Source organism: Apteryx mantelli, chromosome 4, assembly GCF_036417845.1.
Source record: "Apteryx mantelli isolate bAptMan1 chromosome 4, bAptMan1.hap1, whole genome shotgun sequence".
Taxonomy (NCBI): domain Eukaryota; kingdom Metazoa; phylum Chordata; class Aves; order Apterygiformes; family Apterygidae; genus Apteryx; species Apteryx mantelli.
The window spans coordinates 55,765,170-55,790,480 of NC_089981.1; the positions used below are offsets into that span (position 1 = coordinate 55,765,170).

The following is a 25,311-nucleotide window of genomic DNA, read 5'->3' on the forward strand; positions in this document are numbered from 1 at the left end:
GCTTTCATCATATTAAAGCCTGTTCTTCATAACAACTGAAATATTAATTTCCAGGATCCTGGCTATTTCAAGCTCTTTCTATTTATTTTGAGAGATCTTATATGAATTTCCACTGTTCAAGGTTTGACTAAAACAAAATATGTCTGTTTTAAATTTTACTTCTTAACAATAAAATAACCATGTTCAAATGTACTAAATGATATTCAAATTTATTTTTTAGTCTAATTTAAAACGAGACCGTGGAAAGTGTTCAGTCTAAACTTTTTCTAAACGGCATATAAAAAAAATTTTAGGAAACTATGTTTGGTTTGAGTAACCTGATTGATTCAAAAGAGGACCTCTTTTTTGAAGTCCTCTGACTATATCAAAGGGTTAATTTAAGCAGGAGTATAAATTGTATGACTAGATAACATGAGACTCAGTAATAAAAAATGCAAGTCCCTCTTCTGCTGTTTTTCTTTCAGATTAATGAAACTTTTATGTTTGATATTAAGGCTTCTCTTGATCTGTTCAGTTACTGCTGTCAGGCTATCCCTTCCACCCCCAGATGTTGGAATTCTGGTCTAAGATTACTGCTTGTACTAGTGGGACCATAACAACACTTTAAGCCTATACAGATATGGATAAGGATGGTGGGCTGCTGTAGAATACCCATGCTGGAGTTAGAGCATGGAGCTGCAATGCACAGGCTGAAGGCTACAAACACAGACTGAAAATACTGCTACTTCTCAGACCTGGTTTTACAGAAACAAGAAGCTCTTGTTCTACAGGTAAACATTAGTGCTTTCTGTCCTGTATACAAACTGGGATTTCAAAACAGAAAACATGCAGGACATTTCTAGTTTATTTTCACACATCCGAGTCTTTCCTTCTTAACGTCACACTAAAACAGCAAGGAGATATGAATACTGCTAGTAATAAAGAAGAAAATCCCTCCCCCCCCAACCTTTTATTGAATTTGGCCTCCCTCCCTTTGTAGAAATGCACGTTCCTCCCATTCCAGATATCTAGAAGCTAATGACAGTACTCTTTCACATACAATTCTTCATACTTCTTTTTAAGTAGGAGGAGCAGCAGATTACTCCAGCCTACTGCAGAGAGGCTGACAGTGTATTTTCAGCAGGTGATATATAAACCAGGTCACATACAGGTGATGTATAAACCAGGTCACATACATCCATGTGCTAATTGGTTAAGTCCCTCATAGCTAACTTACACTTACTAGCTCTGCAAACCCTTTTATTCTTAAGCTGCAGCTGTTGTGTCTCCTCCCTAATTTGTAACATGGATTGAACTCTTGATGCTTGGGTCCTAAGGAAACCTGTCTCTGACATAGGCCTTTGCAATAAAAAGTAATGCACACTGAGTCAAAGGGCAGTTTTTCTAATAGGCCCTGTGTCTCCAGATGCTCATTTCTGTGGCAAAATAATGGGCTCTCAGTATTTACAAAGATAAACCATAGTGGACAAAAGTTGGTTACTGCTTTTGCTTAATAGCAACATTCCGCAATAAAAGCTGTATGGAAAAATTTTTTGATCTGGAACCTATTGCTTCTATTTCCTCTTGTTGATGCTCCCTAAGGAATATTCCCTATTACTTAGCCACACACTGCTATTTTCATTTTCTTTCTATCCAGGTTGTTGATACTCTGCTCTTAGGTAATAATTTGCCACTGCTGCAATCCATGTTTCAGCACTCTTAGGACTCAAAAGAACCTTATTCAGGCCTGTGGTGACTATAGTCCCCAGTCACTTGGGTCTCACCTCAGCGTGTCATTAAGAACTCTGCCTTGTTTATGGAGAAATCCTACAATCCTGCCTTTGCCAGGGTCCTTACATTTCATTCCCTGCCTACTGCTCTCTTATAGCAGGAGCTACAACTCTTGCAATCAATCTGTAAATTCAGAATTAAGTTAAGTCTCTGCTGGCAATATTTTTGGCAGTCCTTTGTAATGTCCATGCTTGTAGCTGACAGAATCTATCACTTTCACGACCAAATTCCACCAGAAAAGGAAAACCTTGAATCCAGCCTGCTAGACTGGAATCACAGGCAACTTTGCTCCCTGTAGAGACGTGTATTAGTTTTCAAAACTCAGGGATTTAGGGTCTATATTCAGAATGAGTAATAGATAATTATGCAAATCCAAGGTAGTAAGTTACTGCATCTTTTCGAAGGAGAACTCCAATTGTAAATATTTCTCAGTTAATGATTTAGGATTAAAAAAACAGTTAGTTCTTAAGCTAGCTATAAATTACATCTCGTGTCTTGAAATCTACTGTACAAAATTAAATGGAACAAATACAAATAAAATCTTAGAACTGAACAGATATGTAGAATAAATTGTTTTAATCAAAATTTAAGCAAAATTACTCAGTCTCTACCCTCAAAACAAAGCCCAATCATAAACACTGTATTTTGAATTATAAGGGACTTTAAACCTGATAATCAGCAAAATGGGGGAAAAATACCACTAAAGCCTTAGAGGTATGGATCCAACGCTTTGGGACAATAACACCCCCATTAAAAAATAAAGATACATCAAAACTTTCCAGTTAAAAGGTTAAGTGTTAGTCTCTGTGTAGTTGATAAATGTAGAGCTAATCTAATCAGTGGTTGTAAGAGGCAATGCCATCAGCTAGCTGCCCTGACCTGGGCTTCTAGTTTTCACAAAAGTAAGATTTAAGAAAGATGTCAACTCCAGGCCTTTGACCTAGCAAGGACCTTGTTCGTGCCAGCCTGGTGTTCTGCTAAACAGACCGAGAATTTTCAGCTCAAATCAGTAACATGTGTACTTCACTAATACAACACATGGCTTTGAAATTAAAATGCAATGTGATCGAGTGCTTTAGGATATTTTAACAGTTAAAAGAGACTGCAGCTAGGAAAAAAGATTGCTTGTTTCTATGTTTTGCTTTGGGGAGGGAGAGAAAGACAAATTCAATTGTATTGTATTTCTTTAAAAATGTGGGGAAAACAAAAATTCAGTTAATTATTTTATGGATGACTGACCTGGGGAAATGAGGAGGTTGTATATGTTTCTTTATGACACTTGTCACTTATTACATAGGTAGGTTTTACTACTTGCAATTGAGCCAAGTTAAAATTAATTAGAAAGTAGTGTAAGTTACAATCTAAATACAATAAAAATGCAATAAAAACAGCAAATGGCATTTTGGTCATCAATAATATTCCTAATGCAGTACTGTATTGATTATTTCCAATTACTAGAATAACAAGCTTCGTCAGCTTTTGGAATGACAATCTAATCCTACATACAATAACTAGGTTAGACTTTTTACATAAGCCATCATTTAACCAGATTTAGTTATTTCATGCCATCTTTTACTGTTACTTAACTTGCAAGTGAATCTAGACCCTATATCAACCAAAAGGCATCTAACCTTTTCTGTTATTATAGAATGAGCAGTAAACAGTAAACATGATATAGAGATTTGCTGATCCAGTCATACTTCCAGCATCTCAGATCAAGGCTGAGATTTTACATTTGATAATAAAACAATGATGCCTGCAATACTGACTGCTGATTTTCACTTATTATGGGGGAGGATTCCATGAAAAAAAATCACTATTTTAAAATTTTACATATATGTACATATATGCATATACACACATATTTCCTCCAAGTCAGTTAACTATGAAATAATCAGTTAACTGCAGTTTTTGACATACATATGCTTATCTCTTGCTTCCTCAGTCTTTAACTGAAAAAGACACTTGAGTAGAAAATAACTGCTTAATTTGGATGAGCCAAAGATGATTAGACTTGCTGCTAGGTTAAAGAAACTAAAAGGAGGAAACAGTAGAAGTCAAACCATCTCCTTTTACTTAAAAAAAAAAAAAAGTATAGTTTTTTTGTTACTCAAGCATTGAACATGCTTGCTTGATCGCCATCCACTCCTGGATGTCCAGACAGAAACAGTAACTGTTTTCCTCCGTTGTTGCTTTTCCTTCCCTCTGGAAGATGCTTCCACCAATTTTACAGTGTCAGTGCCTATTCACTTCAGGGTCTACCTATTTCCTTAGTTTTCAGAGAAAGGGAAGAAAATGTTTAGAAAGCAAATGAAAGTTATTATACTTATTGGAACTTATATACTTATTATACTTAGCTTGTTGAGAGGATATTAAGACTACATTGTGTAAGTGTAGTTCATGTCATTTGAATTTATTAGTGAAAATTATTAGTGAAAACATGCAAAGCATTGGATAGATGTATTTTAATTATATTTACTTCTCTGTGAAAAGCTACTTATATCTCAACCTATCTTGGGCAGATTTTTCCATCACTTATTTATTTATACCTACTAATGACATAGACAGTGATAGCTTCCTTGTAATAAAATAGAAGCAAATATATTGCAGGCATTAGAATGGGCAGTTACCGCTGCACAGGATAAAAGGTCTTAAGACATACTTGTTTGTATAAGGGAGATCTGCATTTAACACGGTATTGTACTTCTGAAAAAAACACTCCTTTCTCTGAATTAAGAAAGAAATAGGAAAGAACAGGACATTTTTCTAATGGCTGTGAACTAAGAAAAATAAACTGATTTAGTTGCCAAGACAAATATAATCCTACAATCTTTCATTGTAATTTCACGCATTCATAATGGACAGAGTATAGGTGGAAGGTTTATTTTGGTAGCAGACCCAAAATTTAGGCAAATCCAGAATTATGACATGCCCATCCTCTAAACTCATGCTGCAGTACCTACCATAATAGAAATATAATTGATATGCAAAGACTTATTACACCTTTCACGTAATTGAGTCTGTTCTGCACTTTTATTCGAGCGATACTCAACAGGAACAGAGTTTACCATTTGCTATATTGGTTGTACTTTAGTTAGACTGTGAGAAGAATTTAAAAAAAAAACAGATTTGTACTAATTCCCACATATTTCCAAATTAAAAAAAAAATGCAAAGCTGCATTTAAATATTTTTATACTAATTTTATGTCACATTTTGGAAAATACTAATAGTAGATCTATGTGTTATGGCACTATTATATAATGACAGTACTTATGCAAAGTTATCAGTACATAGTAATATAGAAACATGGCAGGCACTCAGAGGTCTGGTACTGGAAAATAGCCTCCATTATTTCTGTCAGATAAGAAGTCAAACTTTGATGTATCTATTTAATGCCTTTTGGAATATATTCAGCTTCTTCCTTTTTACAAATGTAAAGATTCACTTTTTTTGGAGAGTAAAATTACTAAATTCAAGTTGTTATAAAAATCATTCAGTTAAATCTAGATACAAGCTTTATAAGGAATGTTCTGCCAAGGTTTTTTTTTTTAAGTCTGTGCTTTTTATAATTGTTCAGTTAAATTAAACCACTGTATAAGAAAATATTTTTCTATTTCATCAGTCAGAACTAAATTGTCCTCATTCCTTCCACATGGCACAACTTCTGTCAGTCCTCCAAAGCTCTAATATCTTCTGCAAGAGATAAAATAGGCATTTGTTTTGAAAAAATAAAAATGAAGAAATCTTCTTCCTCAAAGACCAGTAACTACATGCAATAAAAACCCTGAAAATATCTCTGAAATCAAGTTCAAAGTTAGTAATGAAATCTCTTACTGAAGGAAAGACACAAAAGATGTTAAGAGAGAGAATTTCCAGTAAGCATCATTAGAAGATCAAGACATCTCCACTACATTGTCAAACAATCTCCCAAACTCAGGAGACCATTGAAATACTACCCATTTAAATATATATTTAAAGTATTTTTTCTCCAGAAAGACATATTCCTAAACATTGAATAGTATTTTGATTCTTTTCTTCATTTTTCTTTATGGTGTTAACTTTTTCATTAGTTATTGTTTCTCAAGCAATAGATCACAAAATGGAAAAGATGTAGCCCTGTAAAATTCTATCCATTATAAAAATACAGCTTCCAAACAGAACAGTGAGCTCTAAGACAATAACCAGGATTCCAAAAGCATGTATTAAAATGACTGTGGGCCATGTCTGCCTTTCCTTTGCCAGCTTTGAATTTGTCCATATGTTGCTACAAATTAATTTGAAGATGTCTACCATTTTTACACTTGCTCTTTAGAAATACTTTTGTACTTAGTAATTAATCAAAATTTTGCATAATTTAAATATATCAAGAAAGCAAAGAAATAAATGGAATAAGTTGGAATTTCAACTGTTTGGATGTCACTGTAGACTTTAGTGGGAGTCATACAGCTGGACTGCAGGCAGCAAAGAGTGAAAATAGACTATATCGGCTTCTCATTTTGATCAAGGTCTGGATAACAATATTTATGCGTCAAATCACATTAGGACATATGGAGGTAAGGAGGGAGGAAGAGGAGGTGATAAAAAGCAACCCTCACCCTAAGAACATCTCTTGAAAAGCTGAGGTGAGGTAAGATGTGCTAATAAGGTCAGTGGAAGTATTAAAGGCAGTTACTGGCAATGAAACAATTATATGCATGAATGACATTGAAGCAATCCACAGTGACAGCTGCTCCAAAGAGCCTGATGGGGCAGATTTTGCCCCATTCACACCCTTATGATTCCTCTGGTAATAAAGGAAGAATATGGCCAAAAGACAGCATGTTGAAACAATTCTAGGTCTCAGTGTTCAAACAACCCTAATCTTGTAGTGATCTGAGGGGACTTGAATGTGAACAGCTCAAAAGCTCTATTTCAGACAAAAAAGGAAGACCTTGCATTATTCAGAGCAGAAGAGACCTGGTGCCACTTTAGCATATGTTGATAATTTCTTTAGTTCTGCTGGAGAAACATCTTAGAAAATAACTAGGCAGAATATTTGGCAAACTTAGATGAACATGTGCAGGACAGGCAACTAGAATAAAGGAGATTCAGGTGTGGACATATCATGTTTAAATGATCACCTCACAGGGTTTTTTTGCGGAGAGAGGAAACTGCATTTATAACCTCTGACTCAATGGCCCATCTTGCAGAATGACAAGCTCCTTCAATTTATCAAAGTATTTCCTTGACAAAATCGCCACAACACAAGAAATACAATATAGTTTTGAATTGTTCAGGTATCGGGAATCAAGGGCCAAGCTCCCGGCTGGCCTAAATTAAGATTCCTTCAAATCTGAGTGATGAGACTTACAAAGGAAGAGCACATAACTTTGGAAAAAATGAGGAAAGGGTTATGGAAGATGAAGGAGTTACTCGTGTCATTAAAGCAGTCTTACTTTTTAAATAGGGCACAAAAAAGTTTCTATTCTAAGTCCTTTACACAAGAGAGAAAAATTTATGCTATACATTTAAATGAGTGAGAAGGGGGAGAATATGTTTATATAACTAAATTTAGTAAGACCAGGTCAAGAAATGTGCTGGTCATGCAAAGAGACATCTTGAAGCACTTATTAAAAAGGCCAGAATCCACAGAGTTCTCAAACAAACGGTTGCTGCACTAGCTTTAAAATACACAAAAATAGGACATTTGGCAAAATGAAGAAATCAGATCATAAGTAAAACATTAAAATGAATATATTCAATCCTATTTTCTAACAAAACAATCACTGCCAAAAAGGACAAGTTGATACTTCTCACTAAATCTGCGCTCAATCCATAAACACTTCTAAGGAATTCAGGAGCCTGTGTCAGAAATGCAGAAGGCACAGTGCAGTACTGAATTGATGCTTTAATCTTACTCTGCCTTTTTATCTCAATGCAAATAAATAGGTAAGAACCATTATTATAAAAAAAAAATTACTAACAGACTCCTGAAGTCACAGACAAAAAGATCAACGATCAGTGGGGCACAGAACTGGTATTTAAATCTGGAAGTTTTTTTTTTTTTTCTTTTAAATCCTTAAGAACAACATCTTCTGCTGAGCACTCAAAAAAAATCACATATTCTCCTTTCGTGTCATCAGTTACAGTGTCTCAATAGATGCCATAACTGTAGAACTGGAATAAATTTCAAGAGCAAGCAGGAAATGAACCTTAGGAAATTTTAACTATGTAAAGTAGGGTGAAAGGATAAGAACAGGAATATGTTTTATTAGTTTTGTCTACGAGAAATAAACTACTTCACTTCTTATCCATAAAAGAGTGCAGGCCACAACCATAAAGAACATGTTAACACCACTAGCTTGTAATGGATGCAATCACACTATTACTATCTAAATTTTTGTTTATTTTTCAACAGATTGGTGTCTGCAAATCATGCTGTCTTACATTGCTGTTCCTCTGTAACCTTAACCATTATTCCTACTGTGTAAAGTGAAGCACAAATTTAAGGTGACAAAGCACCAGTTGGCTGATGTGAAGTATGCTACGAAAGCAGAAACCTCTGAAAGCTTCACAGCCATTATGAAATAACTGACCTATATGAAACTGCTACCATGGTTCACAAATTTATTGTCAGGTTCCAGCCTCTAGCTGTTCTCTGATTGTTCTAAATACTTGACAAACTGAAGCCTTTTCACTTTCCGTTGAAATTGCCTCATCTCCCTGTCAGGGCGCCATGGGGGACTCCATTACTTTTCTGACTTCTTTCCCCTACTGACAAGTCATTTAGCTGGCTTCTTGTTGTGAAGGCTGTCCATGTCAAATTAGCCAGGGCCCCTATTGTCCTTATTACCACTCGAAAAGCCATCATGAGTAATGCTACGGGGTCCCTCAGTTGTCATCATTTGTCAGAAAGAAAGGGAGTGTGGTTACATATAGCTGACAGGTAATTTCAGTGTCTACAATTACCCCAATTAGTCTTGTCATAAACAATTCGATAAATGCACACCAATACAAACAGATAAACACACCAAGGTTTCTCACTATTAATGTCATGTAATGGATAAATCAGTGATATAATGCTATATTTTATTTATTTCTTTAAACTATCCTCAGCTGCAAGCTGGCAGTTGCTACCTGGTCAGCACAAATTGTACTATCTACTTTCATTAGCTCATCACCACAAGAGAATATGAAAGACTGTGACAAAATTCATTTAGAGTGAGAGCGAAAGAGCAGATTGCCTAAAGCAGGTGCTATAACAAAGATAAAACAAAGGTTTTCTTTTGTCGGTTCAGTGCTGCAACAAGCTTTAAAGGAGACTATTTTGTCCTTAAAAACAAACATGAAATATGAGAGCGACAGAAAGAGAAAGCCATGAAATACATTTCTTCTGAAATTAAGAACACTTGCTTTCCACCACATCCCAAGTCAATCAGCAGGAGGGACTTCTAACAATATACTTATTAAAGCCTGACTTTCAGAGAGCGTTGTAATATTAACTGAATTCTCTCCACATATTGTTTCTGATTTTTTTAAAAAATACACCTTGTAATGCCATACCATTGCTGAAATATCAGATAATTATACCACATAATCTACAACATAAACCCTGCTGTTCCTACATTAGAATCATTTGATTACGGATTTAGTCAGTCCAACTCACTGGACAGTCAGGAGTACTCTGTTAAAACCTTTTCGGGCATAAAATATTGATATTATTGACTGCTCTTCTAAAACATCAGGTAGACCTGGTAGGCACAATATTCAGAAAGGCAGTTCTAATAACATCCATATTAAGCACTGAATTATGAATTGTTAAGCTTATCCTTGTGATCCACATAAATAAACATTCAAATCTCGACATCTCTAGAGTCCACGGCACCCTGTCTGTTTGCTGACCGCAGGCTTAAGTGATGGCTGGAAAACTGAACACAGGCATGTTGTTGTAGGAAATTGCTTTTGGCAACTATTTGTTCAAACTCAAGATTTTTTTTAAACCAACACTAAGAACTCACCAGAAAACAGGACAGGTCTCCCTAATGAGTAATCTATTTTAGCACAGTCTTGTCTAGGCATGACAGTTTACTGAGAGGCTTGAAAAACTCGTAATTACCAGTGTTACAGGGCAATTAATGTATATTACACTGCACTACTCATGGCAGCAACTGTCATCTTCTCAATAAAAATGAGTACTCTTCAGCTAAAGGTGACATTAATTGGGACTTTAATGACTATGCAGAGGAGCTGAAGCCAAATATGAACAAAACAGCGATTCAATGAGCGACTTCAGAAACGAGAAAATTGTACTAAAATGAGATTAATTGCTGTTTAGAAAAAGGAAAGAACCTAAAAAGCTATTAAATTGCAGGGTTTGGGTGCCCGGGTGATGGCTGTGATGTTAATCTTGCATTCTCACAGCAGGCAAATATTCACTAAATTCAGAGCCTTTTGACAGCAGGAAAAATCATGTATGCTTAACTTCAATCCATCAAAAATATATTTCAGCTTTTATCAGTGTTCTAAATACTTCTGCAATTTCAAAAATTACTGCTCCATTCCTTGGCTGTCATCATGCAAATGTGAACACTGTCAATATTGCTATGAAAAATTCCCTGTCTTCAAAAGGCCTACTTTGGTGATAAAGAAAGAAAAACGTGAAGATTAGAATTGCAAAACACACACTACTAATATAACAGAAAGCAACAATAAGAATTTAATGTTTAAGTTGTGGAAACTGCTAAAATAGAAAATGATGGGGTGTTGTTTTAGTGTGTGTTGGAAAAAAAAAAAAATCAAAGAATTCCCCCACTCTCCCATAAAATTTTTCAAAGCTTATAACTTTATAGATAATTACTCATTGCAAATAATTAGGACATAATTTTGCAGCTTGACTTCAGGTGATATAATTATTAAAACTGCTCTGTAGTTTCTAAAAGCCTTTATCCATGCTACTTAATTCTTTAAAGCAATTATATAATTGCTTTTCTTTATAGCTTTTTCAACTGTCATGATCACTGTATACATAAAACATCACACTTAAACTGTGACATATAAGAGGGATAAACATAGCCCTGATTCACTTTGAAGTTGTATCTCCTGTAACTTAAAATTTTAAAACAGAAAATCAGTTTAGCCATTCAGGTTAGCAATTGCATAGGCAGTATTCACAAGTCTTAAGAAGCAAACTCCCTTCCTCCAAGTCAAACCTGCAACGATTGCACCCTTGAACAGACAAAAATAGACTTAATGTTTTTTTAGAATTTCCTATTTCAGAATCAATTCTCTTCTTTTGCATCTTCATAATTAAACATCCATCTCATCTATACTTTAAAAAACTCTAGACACATTAAAACAGAGATCCCGAAGAACTGCATCCATTAGACAATATAATAAAGATGATGACAATGGGGACACTGTATCTTCTTATCAGCAGATTCCAAAGACACAATTAACAAGATTATATCCATTAACACTTCTGTTAGCCACGTTCAAACATTCCAGTGGAAGTATATAAATATCTGAAGTACAAAAATCATGGGCATACAAAGTTGCAGCTATGAACTTAAACCAATCATTGTGTTCTGGATTGGGTCCACAGATTGTCATAACATTAATTTACCCACATTGCACACAGTACTTTTGATTATTAGTCAAGACTTATCATTACAGCACTACTACTTAGAGTACCTGAAAAATGCATGAGTTAATGTTACCATGGGAACCTTTAAGCTAAACATACAATTCAGGAAATTAACATTCTTAAAATTTAAAATTCGCAGGTGCAATTTTTTTGCTCTAAACTTCCTGTCTTTTGCAAAGGCTAAAGAGAGGAAAGCAACATACAGGCAATGAAATGGCTCTTCAGGTTTGCATGTTCATGGTTCACACAAGTGAATGAAATAACTTTGCTTCAGTTATGATTTTAATGTCACCAAAATTCAAAATTGTGACATTGTACTGTATCAGTTGGTTTACAAAACAGTGTATTTCTAGTCAAATAGTTCCAATAATGCTTTTAAAAACAAGCTTAGAATTGGCACATGAAACCCAAGATCATCAGGTTGAATTTCATTTACAATATAAAGTTCTAACTATGAATAACAACCATTCCCTGAGTATGCACAAACATTATTTACACCTATGATACTTTTAGAATTACTTGTTAAAAGGTTTCTTGTGAATGTTTCAATTACTAGAATCCTAGCTACTGCTAGAAGAACATTTCATACTTCTGAAGTCAAGCCTGGCAAACACAACTTCACAAAGCGGGGAAGATAGCAGCCACTGACACATGCAGGTGAAATCACAGTCCAGCACAGGCAGTGGCTAGCTGTCTCTAGCAAAAGAAGGATTTAATCTAGAGAATGATATAAAAAATAAGGGTCATTTTCCATAAAACTTATTGTTCTACCGAAACATGCCCAGCACAGGCTGCAGGGCAAGTAAAAGTTACATATGCTTTTGTTATTTTAGTATTTTATTTTGGAAGTGGAGAAAAAATGTGTTTGTTTTTAGCTTGAAAAATGTATTCTTTGTTTTTTCCATATTCAAATGGAATACTAACAATAGTATTGTTCTTAAACTTTAATAAAACAACCCTTAGACTTGGAAAAGTATACTGTGTAGGGTGAAGAGACTGACTAAAACCTCAAGTTTTTCTCTTGTGCAGTGATTAATACAGATAAAATAGCCAGATTGCAGTATATAGAGATCACAGAAGTAAATTACATTGAATTTAAAGGGACTAACTATCCTTTCACATCACAAATGTATTCACTCTAAGTTTTATAACAGTACCAGTTTAAATCCATATTGACAATATATTCAGTTCTCTGATACTTTTTCTCCTTCTCCTCTTCTTTCCCAATTTTTGTCTTTAATTCATTTTCATTACTTGCATAATATAATTTCACGTTATATATAAGCATGTATTTATGCATTTCTCTATGCATTTTTTGCAGGTTATCTTGCTCTTACATCTTATTAAAAGCATGAACTTTTCAGAATGTAAATTATGTCCAGGTAAAGCTTGCCATAAAGTCAGAAAGCATTTTTCTGCTCTTAAAAGGTGATTAATTTTTTCTCTAGTGTATTGTTTTAGAAAGAAATTTAAGAATTAGAACTTTAAGGATATATCTACTTGAAAGCTGCCAATAATTCCACAAACTCCCAGAGAAAAATTGCAGTGACTAGTCTACATGATAGAGCAAAGATGTACTTTAAATTCTTAAGATATTTTAAATATCTTCTTGACCTGAAAAGCAAGTTAATAGAACTTCTTGCTGAAAGTAGCCACATCAAACCTATAGAGTCGATAATCTCAAGATGTGTCATGTGTCATGATATAAAAAAGTGTATCAAAGCCAAAAGAGAACTGAGGAACCATAAAACCTGTGTTTGCTGGTAAGGATGAACAGAAACAGCTCATGCTGACAACAATGAGAAATCCTGTTGCTAACTCTCCCTCAGACTATGCATGATATATTCTCATACAGAATCTGATGATGTCAATGGAATTTGCACTGTCCTGTAAAACTACGTATTAATTATTGACTTGTACAGCATCAGAATTCAGAAGAGTGCCCTGTGGTACCAGAAAGATTCTATATGCAGAAATGCACATGCATACAGTCCGCGGGTCCTAAGCCTTAGACAATCTTTGTTATGAATACAGAAAAAGAAGGGGATCAAATAGGAAGTAATATAACATAGAGCTGTGTCTACTGCCTTCAGTCTTTTTCCAAAGGTTCCATGAGTTTCTGAAATCAGATTTCTCTCAATCTCAGAAGTATGGCTTTCTTAACTATTCTCTGAAATATCGCAGAGCCTGTCTTCACTCTATCTTCAGGCCTGAAAGAGTTACAAATTATCAAGACTTAGACTAAAACCACTTGAACAAAAACAAAATCCTGAAAAACCTATCAAATGGAAGCATTAGTGTTTACCTACGTATATAAGTAATTCAATTTTCTAATGCTACCGTTACAGGGATGGGGAAAAGACAAAATAAAACCAATACTTGTAATGTAGTAGGATAAAGGCAAAAAACTGTCATAAAGGGTTAAATATTACCTTCCAACTCTGTCTGTAACCAGTATGGTTTTGTCAGAAAACTTCTTTTGCTTTTCTTGGCTCTTCTATGCTCGGCATAACCTCCAGGCTCATAAATTTGAGAATCAACAGGTTGCAGTTCAGGATGGTAGGCAAGCTAAAGTTTGAATATGCAACAGAATAGTTGCTCTGAATTAACAAGCAACTATAAAATAAAACTATCTCATCAGTAAAGCTATTATGTAGATTTATTTTTGTAAACTGCTGCCAGAGTGGGTTTTCCACACATCTGAACCATCAAATTTCTATGACTTCAATTAAAAAGTATCAACTGTAATGGAGGCAGCAGCATACTCAAACCTCCACCTGGACTTGACACACTATTTTAATCTGGGTTATACAGGTACATATTGGGGCCCACTGCTTCTGAAAGGCTTCACTCAGAAAGTAGGTTTTTAAGATCTGAGAGTTTGATTCTACTAGCTCTGACATAGCCCTGCAAAGCGTGAAAGTTTTCGTGGACTCAGTGAACACATTGTAAGGGCAACAATGTGCCCACAAAATGAAGAAACATTAACAGCAAAGTCTTGGAAAGTTGGTCTTGGAACTTAGGTCTAAACTTTTCATGGCACCCTCCTTTGAGACGCATTTACTCATATTTGAACTGGGCAGGGATGTGTGAAATACAAGTCATTTAACAGGTCTGTTCCTAAAGTTTTCCCACAGATCCCTGTCTTATACTTGAATTCACAAAGGCCTGAGTGAGTCACAATAACCCTTTTTTTTAAAAAAAAAAAGACAAGTACTTTCAAAACACTCTTATGCTAGGATTAGATTAATTGCATCCTACTTCTTTCTATTGACTATGAAAGGAGTGTGTGGTGACTACTACTGAAGGAGATGACCCAAACTCTCTAAACTCTTCAAAATCCCAAATTCTGTTCCAGTGAAGCTCAGAATGGTTGTAGAGGTCTTACTGAAGAGACTCACAATTTAACTCCATGGAAGACTGGAAAAAAATACAACAAAGCAGGTCTTACGGGACACTCTTGTGGACATTCTTGTCCCCATGTACCTCCATGACTTCTAGTATGAAGTCTAGCCTGCCAGACTTCCCATCACAATACGTGTACTCTCACTATAACTGTGCTGTTTTAAAAGGTGTGAAAACTCTCTACTTGATCTTTTTTCATCTTGACTACAATCTGTATGAATGGTTTCAGGGCTAGAATCTTCTCTACTGCTCATCACAAGTTACTACTATATGGATAGAAAGAACTGATACAAAAACCACAAAGTTAAAAAGTAAATCATGTCACCCAGACAATAGCCAGGAATGACCTACATGCATTTATCCCATTTAGATTTACTTAGATTTGTTAACATACAGATAAAACTGTACAATATAAGGTTCTGTGTAGGATATTTTACATGTAAAGATACTAGTGAGGTATACGAAGGTAATGCAATACCTACATCTATGCTTGGCAGACCTTCCATGAACTGATTTAACTCACTAACCAGTGGAAAACTTACGCAACAAAATGGGACAGATTTTTCCTTAAACACTGAGTGATGTTTGTTGATGGAAAGATCTGATAAGTACTAGAGCAGCATGGAGAAAGTATGGGATCACACAGCTGGAAGCAGAAAAGGAACAGAAAAAGAGAGAAGGGAGCAGGAGAGGAAAAGAGAGAGACAGACCTTCCCTACTTTTGCTGGCAACAAACTGTTAATTCTCTCAACACAGACAAAGAACCACAGACAAAGTCTTAGGGAGAAAGATTAAATCTGTCAATCCCTTGACTGGCTTCAAAAGGGAAATTGGCTAAAACCTATAAGATGAAGTGGTCTGTAATAAATGTCACATGAGACACAGAACACTGAAAGACTATATTCAGTTCATTTAGAGAATCCAGATCAAGTCAGAGCGATATGAGAGACACCTCTCCCACAGTGTCTCAAAACACACTTAAGGGAGGAAGAACATCAACAATGTGCAGCGACTGTTTCTCAGGTTATCAAAAGGGCAACATTTCAGCTGCTTGAGCCAGGTTGAGAACTGGCATTTCACAGGTCAGGAGTCCAGTGATCAGTGACAAGAAATGTTCTCCAAAACACATCTAGACATTGGGCTGTACACACGAACCCCGACATTCCTAGAAGAGGTTTGCCATAATAAGTAACTGCATTTTGTCTGTAAGCTCATTGATACACTGACTACGCTGATTTCTGTTCCTCTTTGTTACTTATATTTCCTTTGGATACAACTTCCTTCTTTTGAACACTACTGAATTTGCTTTCATCAAAGCCTCTAATGTTCTCCTCTTACCTATACTCACAACTAATCCTCCATCTCTTTTCTCTTGATTCAGTTGCTTTTGACACCATCATTTACTTTTTCTTCATGAAATGTTCTCTGCTTTCTTCACTGTCATGGTGTTCCCTCTACTTGCAGACTACTTTGTCAACATCTTTCAGAAGATTCTCCTCAACTCTTCTAAAGTTTTCTAGGGGGAGCTTGGTCTCTCTAAATCTTATGTAAATCCTTCTCACTTAGAAACACTAATTTAAGTGCAACCTCAGTGGGTACATCTACATTAGTGATTCAGTGCACGAGCTCTTTTTAGATGCAAATTTGCCTTGCATCTATGGTTGAATGGTATGGCTCATCTTGCAGAATGAACTTGAGACCATCACAGGTGTGCTTGCAAAGATGTCTTTCCTGGTTGAAGCACTCCGTTTGCAATGTGGATCCCAGATCATCCAGGAGCTACCTCCTTATAAACATGAAGTGTGCATTTAGTACCCCAAAGTGGCAGAAACTTCATTGCTGGTAAAGGTGCAAAAAAAGATGTATGGGCCTAGAACCATAATGGATGTCTCAGAATGAAACTTGGGTCCCACCTGCTCCATGATACACCAGTCAATAACATGGGCTGACAGACAACAGATCCAAGCATTTTTCCCTAGATATTTCTCACAACTGTTCAAACTAATGACACTGTCTGCACCCTCTGTCTCATTCTATATCTCCTAATTAGATCACTGTCAACATAGCTAAACAGAGCTTTTCATTCTCTACCCTTCTTTCTTAATCATTATGATCAACATCACCATCTCACCTATTAAACACACCTGTAACCCTCACATAAGTTTCAATTTGGACTTCTCTCTGTAGCTCCTCAGATCTAGCATGTTCAAATCTAGCTAATTCATTTTTCTTGGTGTCTTTATTCCCCACTGTTTCATTCCATCTACACAGACTCCCATAAAGGTGCACATTTCTTCCCTATATTGCAGCAAAATATCTTTCTCTGAACTTGATGAATGTAGTCTGCTCTGTTCATCTGCATCCAAAACAATTTTGCAAAAGATCATGAGTATTTAAGCACATAATTTCTCTCCTTGTGCCTCCACAAGTGGAAGACTCGTTGCAGTAATCTTCCCTTTCATGGTTTTATCATCTCTGTCCATTCACTAGCAAACTGACAAACCCCATACTGAATTGACAAACCATCTTTATCCTTTATTCTCAATTGCCTCTCAAGGTTAGAAATAATTCTCAAAAAATATTCACAAAAGCCGTCTGTTATTCTCCTCTAAATCTCTCATTTGCCAAAACACATGAAAAACTTAACAAGCTGCGGAGCTACTCAGACTAGTGAATATTATGCTGATCAGTATTATCTTATTGCCTTTTTGCACTGAATGTAGACATTTGTTGACTCTTATATCATACTTGAACATTAAACTCTTTGGGATAAAGTATCTCTTGTTCTGTTTTTGAGCATTTCCTAGCACATTCTAGTAGAAGTTCCAGGTGCAGTTTTAATACATGTAGTAAATGCTAACTAAGACAATGTGTAAAACAATAGGGAAATAGTTCAGTCCAATACAACTTCATAGAATAACAGAACACCTCCCAACATCATGAAATATAATAGCAAGGATGAGATTTTATTCTTAATTCATATACCTTAGAGGAATGACATAATATATTTTTAAAAAGCATAATTGCATCATCTGCTTGTAAAAATGGGTATAACATCAAATTAAAGGATATAAATATATATTTTATACATATGTGTGTGTGTAAATACATATATATATATATAAAAGGACCAATTTCCACTGTTCCATATTTTGACTTCCATGTTGACTAGTGACTACTTTGCTTACTACATATATATATAGTAAAAAACCTAAACCAATTATATATATATATCTTTTCAATATCTTTTTAATTCAAGACAATTAGTGATTTCTTTGACAAGTCTTTAATACACTATAAGAATTTATATCTTGTGTGTGAGCAAACAATCTTTTTCATACATTATAAAAATGCACAAAATCATGTTTAAATTCTCATTGTGTTCTTCTTAAACTTTGGTAGTCAATAGTACTGTCACAGTGAGTTCCACAGCTTGATTACATAACATCTGAAGTAATTTAAAATTGTTGTATTTTCAAAAGTCACTGTTAAACAAGAGTATGATTTTTTTTTATTATAAAAGTTCTTCCTCACTTTAAAATTATTCCTATTTCTTTCTCTGAAACTTTAAGACTTGCTTTTTAAGAAATTGGATTACCTAGGACAAAGGATAACATTTAAAGGCAGAGTTTCTTTGCCTCAAAAAGAGCTTTCAAAATTCAGCTAAATGACTCTTTCTGCCTTTAACGCCAGGGCCAGGGCCAGAGCCAGGGACGAGAAAATACAGGCCTATGAAAGTGGGTGAGGACAAATTTTTTTGCTACTTCTGTGCTTTTTTTTTTTTAATCCCTTGGCTCACAGGCCACAACAAAACACTTTCTGCTGTTGGATTCAGGTGACAGTGAAAATGTCTATAGTTATTTGAGAAGTAAATACTAACGTGATAATTATCTGCATAAAATAATTTAAGGCAAAACAGTACTTTTATGTTTTTAAGATAGAACTTAACATATTTATTCAATGCCATATGTGGATATCAAGTTTGTACTTCCATCTTTACGTGCTAAAATACCTGAAAACATTCATGTTAAAAGCCTGAAATCTTAATCTTTGTGTGGTTTAAGTGGTGCTCTAGGTGAAAAGTTGGGTACATCTGCAAAATGGCAGATATGACATCAACTTATTTCACAAAAGGACTCATTAGTTGGGATGAAATTCAGTCAAAACCTACGAAAACCTAAACTAATTCATAATAGAGAAACCCTACTGGAGCATAGTAAGTTTCAGCAGACACAGATTTCCTTAGAACTCTAACACGAAGGAGGGAAAGCTGGTGAGACTGATCCCAACCTCTTGGATCTTGTTTATTAGCTCTGAAGAGTTCCTATTCTTTACTCGTTTAAGAAAATGGAACAGATATTGGGACCTTTAGTTCCCACTACCATTTTCTTTCAAGTTTTCAGTTTTTCAGCAGATTTCACATCTTTCTAGGATAGAGCAATTATTTGGCATCCATATTCAGAAATTAGATACAGATATGTTAAAACAAATGCTATCTACTTATTAAAAATGGTTTAAACATTCAGCTTGGTATTCACATCCAATGGAAAATATCAGCAACTCACAACGCTGACATTTCCAACTATACAGAGTACTATATTCTTTCCTTCTGATACAAGCAACACATGTAATGAGATTTATACAGCGAATATTTGGTAACTATGGTTTGAAAGATAAAACACATCGCATGCATACAAGAAATGTGAGAGGTGTTCACATACTGTCTACTTTCCCAAAGTACATTTAGGGGATTTACTTTTCTTAAAACCTCTTTTGATAAAGAAATACAGAATAGCATTTCTACAAGAGAGTAGATTGAAATGGTACAAACATTTTGAAAACCAAGAATCTTTGTAATCCCTATGAGTGTGTTCAATGTAGCAACATTTACATGAGTTACCAAAGTATATGTACAATAGCTGCTTTATGTTCTGCTGATCTATTTCAAGGCTTTGTAACAAATATCAGATTAATTTATACTCATATTTCCTGAAGTACCAGTATTTTTGAAACACTGAGGCTAATTTAAAAGAATAAAAAATATTAATTTATTTTTGTATTTTAAAATATCACTAAAATGTGCATTTTTAAAAGGCACAGATAATCATTTATCTACTGCGATAAGAGTAAGTCTAAAACAATTCTATTTACACATTTGCTTTTTCTAATGTAACTGATTTCCTCATTCCCTAAATCATGCAAAAAAAAAGAAAAAAAAAAAAAGAAAAGCATTTCTGGAAAATATCTTAATCCAGCCAAAATAAGCCTCTATGCCTTTGGTCCACAGAAGCTTTATTAGTTTCCTGGGCTCCATAGCGGGATAAACTATTTCATGCATGAAGGGATCAGCATTCCTTCTCTTAATCATTGCTATTGTACCCATTACAAAGCTCTCTGAACATCCCCTATGGATACCAAATGCTATCTTAATCACCCCTCAATTAATAACTTTATACTCACAGTTTAACTCTTTTACTTCTATGTATAGTAACTGTTACTTCAGGATGATACTGGAGCTTTAACGGAATATGCTGAAATTATAGTAGAGAACTTCTCCACCACAGATACATTTTCACAGTGAAAGTGTGCAGACAGCTGTTTCTAGTAAGTGTAATAGCTTAATACTTCTGCTTTCCTACTACCATGATAGATGTTCGCACCCCTGTCCCCTGTGACCATCCTGTAACTTTTAGAAGCACTAGAAGAAAACAATTTCTTACATGCTTTGATAAGCAATGCTAGATGATGTTGTTTACATACAAAGTATCAGAAATCTCTGCTAGCATCAGCTAAAACTATCATAATATCTCAAAGCTGTACATTCTGGGTTTGCTGAGGCACTATATTATATTCTTTTGAATGTGGTCTCAAAGAAGAAAGTTAGACGTCAATACTTCTTGTTTTAATGAGAGCAGAGACTCATTGCCAATTTGTCTCATCTGTCTCCTCAGGTGCCTTTCTAGTGGGCTTCCACCCCACTTTTTGAAGATGGTGGAGGTTAAATGTTAGGGAAAATGATAAGGGAGCACAGATTGACGTGATGCTGCAGAGAAAAGTAGAAGTCACATCACCTGACGATTAGCACTCTCTTTATATTCAAAATCAGGGATGGGGAGGAAAACACTTAAAGACTTTCATAGGTGAAAAGGCATAGTGCAACCGAATTCTCTCACCACACCTTGTCAGCTAAATTATATTCCTCTTGATATGATTTTACATTTTTTTAAAAGCTTCCCCTTATTAACCTTCAGTCAGTCCTTAGCATTCTAGCAATATCTAACTTCCAAAATTTACATACTGTACTGATATGACAAACAGTAACATCCGCTGTTTCCTAGGATACAAGTAACACCAGAAGTCTAGGTAAAGTCTGCTACGTACTCCCTTCAAGATAAATCCGTAGATTAGTATTTGTTAGACTTCTACAACTAGCAAATACCTAGCAATTTTCCAATATATAATGATTATAAACTGACGCACAAAAGGCTTGTTTTCCTTATCTACTTTCTATGGACCACTTAGATGTAGTCCAAGCACAGATGAAAAACACTGGCTCAGATTTAAGACAGTATTGCATCTATAATAGCAAAGCATTTCTGTAATAAGCTTATATTTAATAAATTTAGGATAAATGAAACCCAATTAAAAATTTATGGCAAATGCAACAAGATGCAAGGCCTACTGATACCTGACTAGTGTTCTGCTACTATTTAGAAAAAAAAAGGTGCTCCCTGGTCCCTGGTAGTTACAATTGTGAAGAAAACCTAAAAATACATAGAAATCATAACTAAGTATGGAACATCTCTATATGTTTTCAGATAAAAACAGCAGTACTTTTCTAATCACGGAAAGTGGAGTTGTATGCGACAGAAGTATACTCTGTCAGATGATGAAAATACGAATGGCTCACTCACACAGGGAACAGAACCTGGCAAGGGAAGGAAGGACTTCAAAAAGAAGAGACTGCTTATCCAGGCCAAAAAAGAATCACTCTGAAAAAAATATGGGTGAGCATAAAAGATGACAAGATAAGAGCAACAAAAAGCATGAAGAGCATTATGATATAACAAGAAATTAGTCATGGAAATACCTTCACACAGAAATAAAAAGCTGGAAAACAGAAAATCTAATTTTAAGTTGGCATGGGATCCGAACGGGAAAGAAATATAATTTTAGGATGGTGATATAATTTCAGTATGGTGAAGCCAATGTTCAGACGTAAGTTGTTCATAAGAACAGGGACTCTGCAAGAGTTAATACCATGGATGGCCACTCAGTCAAAGCAAATGAAAATACTATGCAGGCAGCTCTTAGGAGTGGATTAATATAGAAAAACTTTTAGTAAGTATGGCCTGCACAGTTCCTAGATTGCTAAAACATATTGTGTAAAGTTACATTAAAAATACAGAAAAACAAAAGCCAAAACCTTCGCAGGTGACTACAGTTTCGAAGATTATTTTGAAGTTGGTAAATGCAAACACATACATTATTTTTGTCATCTGGTTTGTCTTAATCAAGAGCTAAAAATTCATTTATAACACTGTACACAAATGCCATGTTTATATCAATATCATATGCAGCTTGCATGAAAAAGTATACATTAAAATGAAGAACAGCAATCTATGTAACGGTCAAAGACATCCAATAACAAAACCACCAAATTCCAGTTGTCAAACATAATTTACTATGTATGTTTTTCTTTTCTCTGTTAAAACAGTAATTATTAAAACAAAAGTGATATGGGTGAGTGTTTATGACTTCTTATTAAAAATCCTGACTTAGAGTAGCGTTCATTTAAGCTTAAGGTTAAAGAAAATCATGCAGAGATCTCTGTGCGATGGCCTGGTGACTTTATATCCTCTTGTCAAACCTCAGCAGTTTTATTTGTAGTGATACATGCCGGAGAAGGTCGGAGGTTAAAGTTGATAGGAGGGCCAACAGGAAAGCCAACCAACTTCTTTCAAAAGATTACAACCTTTAACATATTAGGATCTGTCGGCAGTTAGGACTAACTTTATAAGCCTACATTTTGTGTTCTCTCCTGTGAACTGATCCCCAAACTCCAGATCAACAGGGTCAAAAAAGTTGCCTCTGCTTTCCTTCAATAATTTTCACGATTGTATTACTGTTTAAGCTATTACTTTAATTTTTGATTTTGAAGTGATGCTTAGCACTTATCATTAGTTCTCAGAAAAACATTAACAGGCAGATAAGGTTTCTTCATAATTTTCTTCACCCCAATTTTTTCTCTCACTCTGAAAACTGAGTTTCTCCAGCTTCTTCCAAAATGCCACTAAAGACAATTTAAATAACCCATGTCAGTTCTTGAAAGTGAAATCTCATTTGTATTGCAATAGTAGGCTTTCTTCTCAAATTACACGAGCTTTGACTTCTTTCTCCATATGCCCCTAGCACATGTCCAAAGGAACATAATGCCTCTGGTCTAGGAAATCTGACATTAAATGTAATAGCACCACAGTCTGCTGGACTAAAATCTTTTAGATTTCCCTCCCTTCTTCATACTTCCACATGGCTTCCTCTGTAACTTTTTTTTTTTTTAAATAAAGATAAAAAATAATGATGAATACACACAGAATCACAGAATAGTTGAAGGGACCTCTGGAGAGGGACCTCTGGATATCATCTAGTCTAACTCCCCTGCTCAAAGCGGGGTCAACTAAAGCAGATAGCTCAGGGACATGTTCAGTCGAGTTCTGAATATCTACAAGGATGGAGACCCTACAACCTCTCTGGTCAACCTGCTCCAGTGTTTGACCACCCTCACAGTAAAAAAGATTTTTCTTGTGCTTAAATGGAATTTCCTGTACTTCAATTGTGCCCATTGTCATTATCCAAGACTAAACTAATACTGATGACTGTCTTACTCCATTGAGGCCACTGCGAGCTGTTGACTTCAAATAGAACTAGACCTCTGGTAGATGGACAGATTCTATGTAAAAGATGGTACTGAAATGGAAGCCCATGATAATTCTACATCCATTATCAACAGACCTGTTGGAACAAATACAGGATAAAAAACAAATAGGTAACACAGAGAAGAAATAACAAAAATCACACTGAATTAGTAATCTGATATTAGCACAGGTTATTTTTATTTATAGGAGGTACCTTTAAACAAAGACTTGTCACAAGGAAAGTTTAACACAGAGACCAAAACATGCTGATCTTATATATGTGTGTGTGTGTGTGTGTGTGTCTGTAAGTGTGTGTGTGTGTATAATATATACATATATTTACTGCACCTGTCCCATGATGGCCACAAGAACATTTTGATTTAAAATGCAGATAACATAATTCATTTGATAGCATTTAAACAATGAACATAAAAAGTCTAACAACTTTTCTTATACTCTATCAGATGTCTCTACCTTGCTGGTGTACAAAAAACAGTGTACAGTAATTTTACAGCTATGCACTTTAAATTGAATAACCTATCCCAGAACCCCCCAAACTCTACACATTACTGCTGCTCTACAGGATCAACGTAGCAGAAAAATCTCTTATATTTAACTTTCATATTTTGTATAAATAAATATATATATCTACTTCAAAATTAATTATTATTTTTTAAGTGTCAGACTTGACTTTTAAGTTTCTCCCACCTCTCTTCCCCCTCTTTGAAAACCAAGCAAAGAACACTTGGCAAAAGCAGACTCTGCATTTCACATCACATACCATTTAGCTGTTGCTACAATTTTAATTATACAAAACTCAATGGCCCTAATATAATCTGACTAGCTAATTAATACTCTAAAACGTACAGTCTGAGCTACTGAAAGGAATGTTCTATGTGTAAATTCCCTTATGTCATAGAAAAGACTCACACAGCACAGTGTAATTCTCCATTGGTAAAAAAAATATCCCGTGATGTCAACAGCTTCTTCATCCTACCTGCAATTAACCAAAAAAATCTTAACATATTCCATTTTTAAGCAGTTCACTTTTCTACTAGTTTCAGTTCAGAAATACTCCCTGGTACATATCATAGCAAAATCAGGGAGAGGACATTATAATAAAGAATAAGAAACATTATATCAACAGCAAGGCATAGTTGTAAGCTATTATTTTACTTCTATTGCGACATGTCCAAAAAAGACTGTGGTGACTTCACAGAATTATGTTTAAATTTCATATTTTAGTTACATTTATGCAACTCAGATATACACACACACACACATATATGTTCTAAGATAAGATTTACATTATGACCCAGATGTTTCCCTGAGATTCTCACATGAAGGGAATTCTCCACCACGCCATGGTGACCCTATTGCTTTCACAGAATCAGCCTAATTTGGTGGTCTGTTAAAGTCAGGGAGAAGGCAGAGGCTGATTAGGCTAAGTGTCTTAAAGCTATTACAACCTTGCCAGTCTTGCAGAAATTAAATAAAAAAAAAAATCTATAGTCAAGGGTATTAATTTTCAGAGTTCCACATGACAATTTTATGGAGAAAGACCAGAAAAGCAAGGACACATAAGAAAGTATGGCGTG

At 35.1% G+C, this 25,311-nt stretch overlaps 1 protein-coding gene across 6 annotated transcripts in view; it reads right to left on the bottom strand.

Moving 5' to 3' along the window:
* Positions 1-25,311, bottom strand: part of CDIN1 (CDAN1 interacting nuclease 1) — a 131,333-nt gene that overhangs the window by 24,520 nt on the left and 81,502 nt on the right. For 3 of the 6 annotated variants that reach the window (XR_010884169.1, XM_067296657.1, XM_067296654.1), the window contains one exon: positions 23,885-24,710. The exons of the other annotated variants lie outside the window; for them this stretch is intronic. Coding sequence is in view for 1 of the 3 variants with exons in the window: in XM_067296657.1 (XP_067152758.1) it covers positions 24,707-24,710 (4 nt within the window). In the remaining 2 variants the exon portion in view is untranslated. Of the gene's footprint in view, positions 1-23,884; positions 24,711-25,311 lie in introns of those variants that run through there. 6 annotated transcript variants of the gene reach the window in all.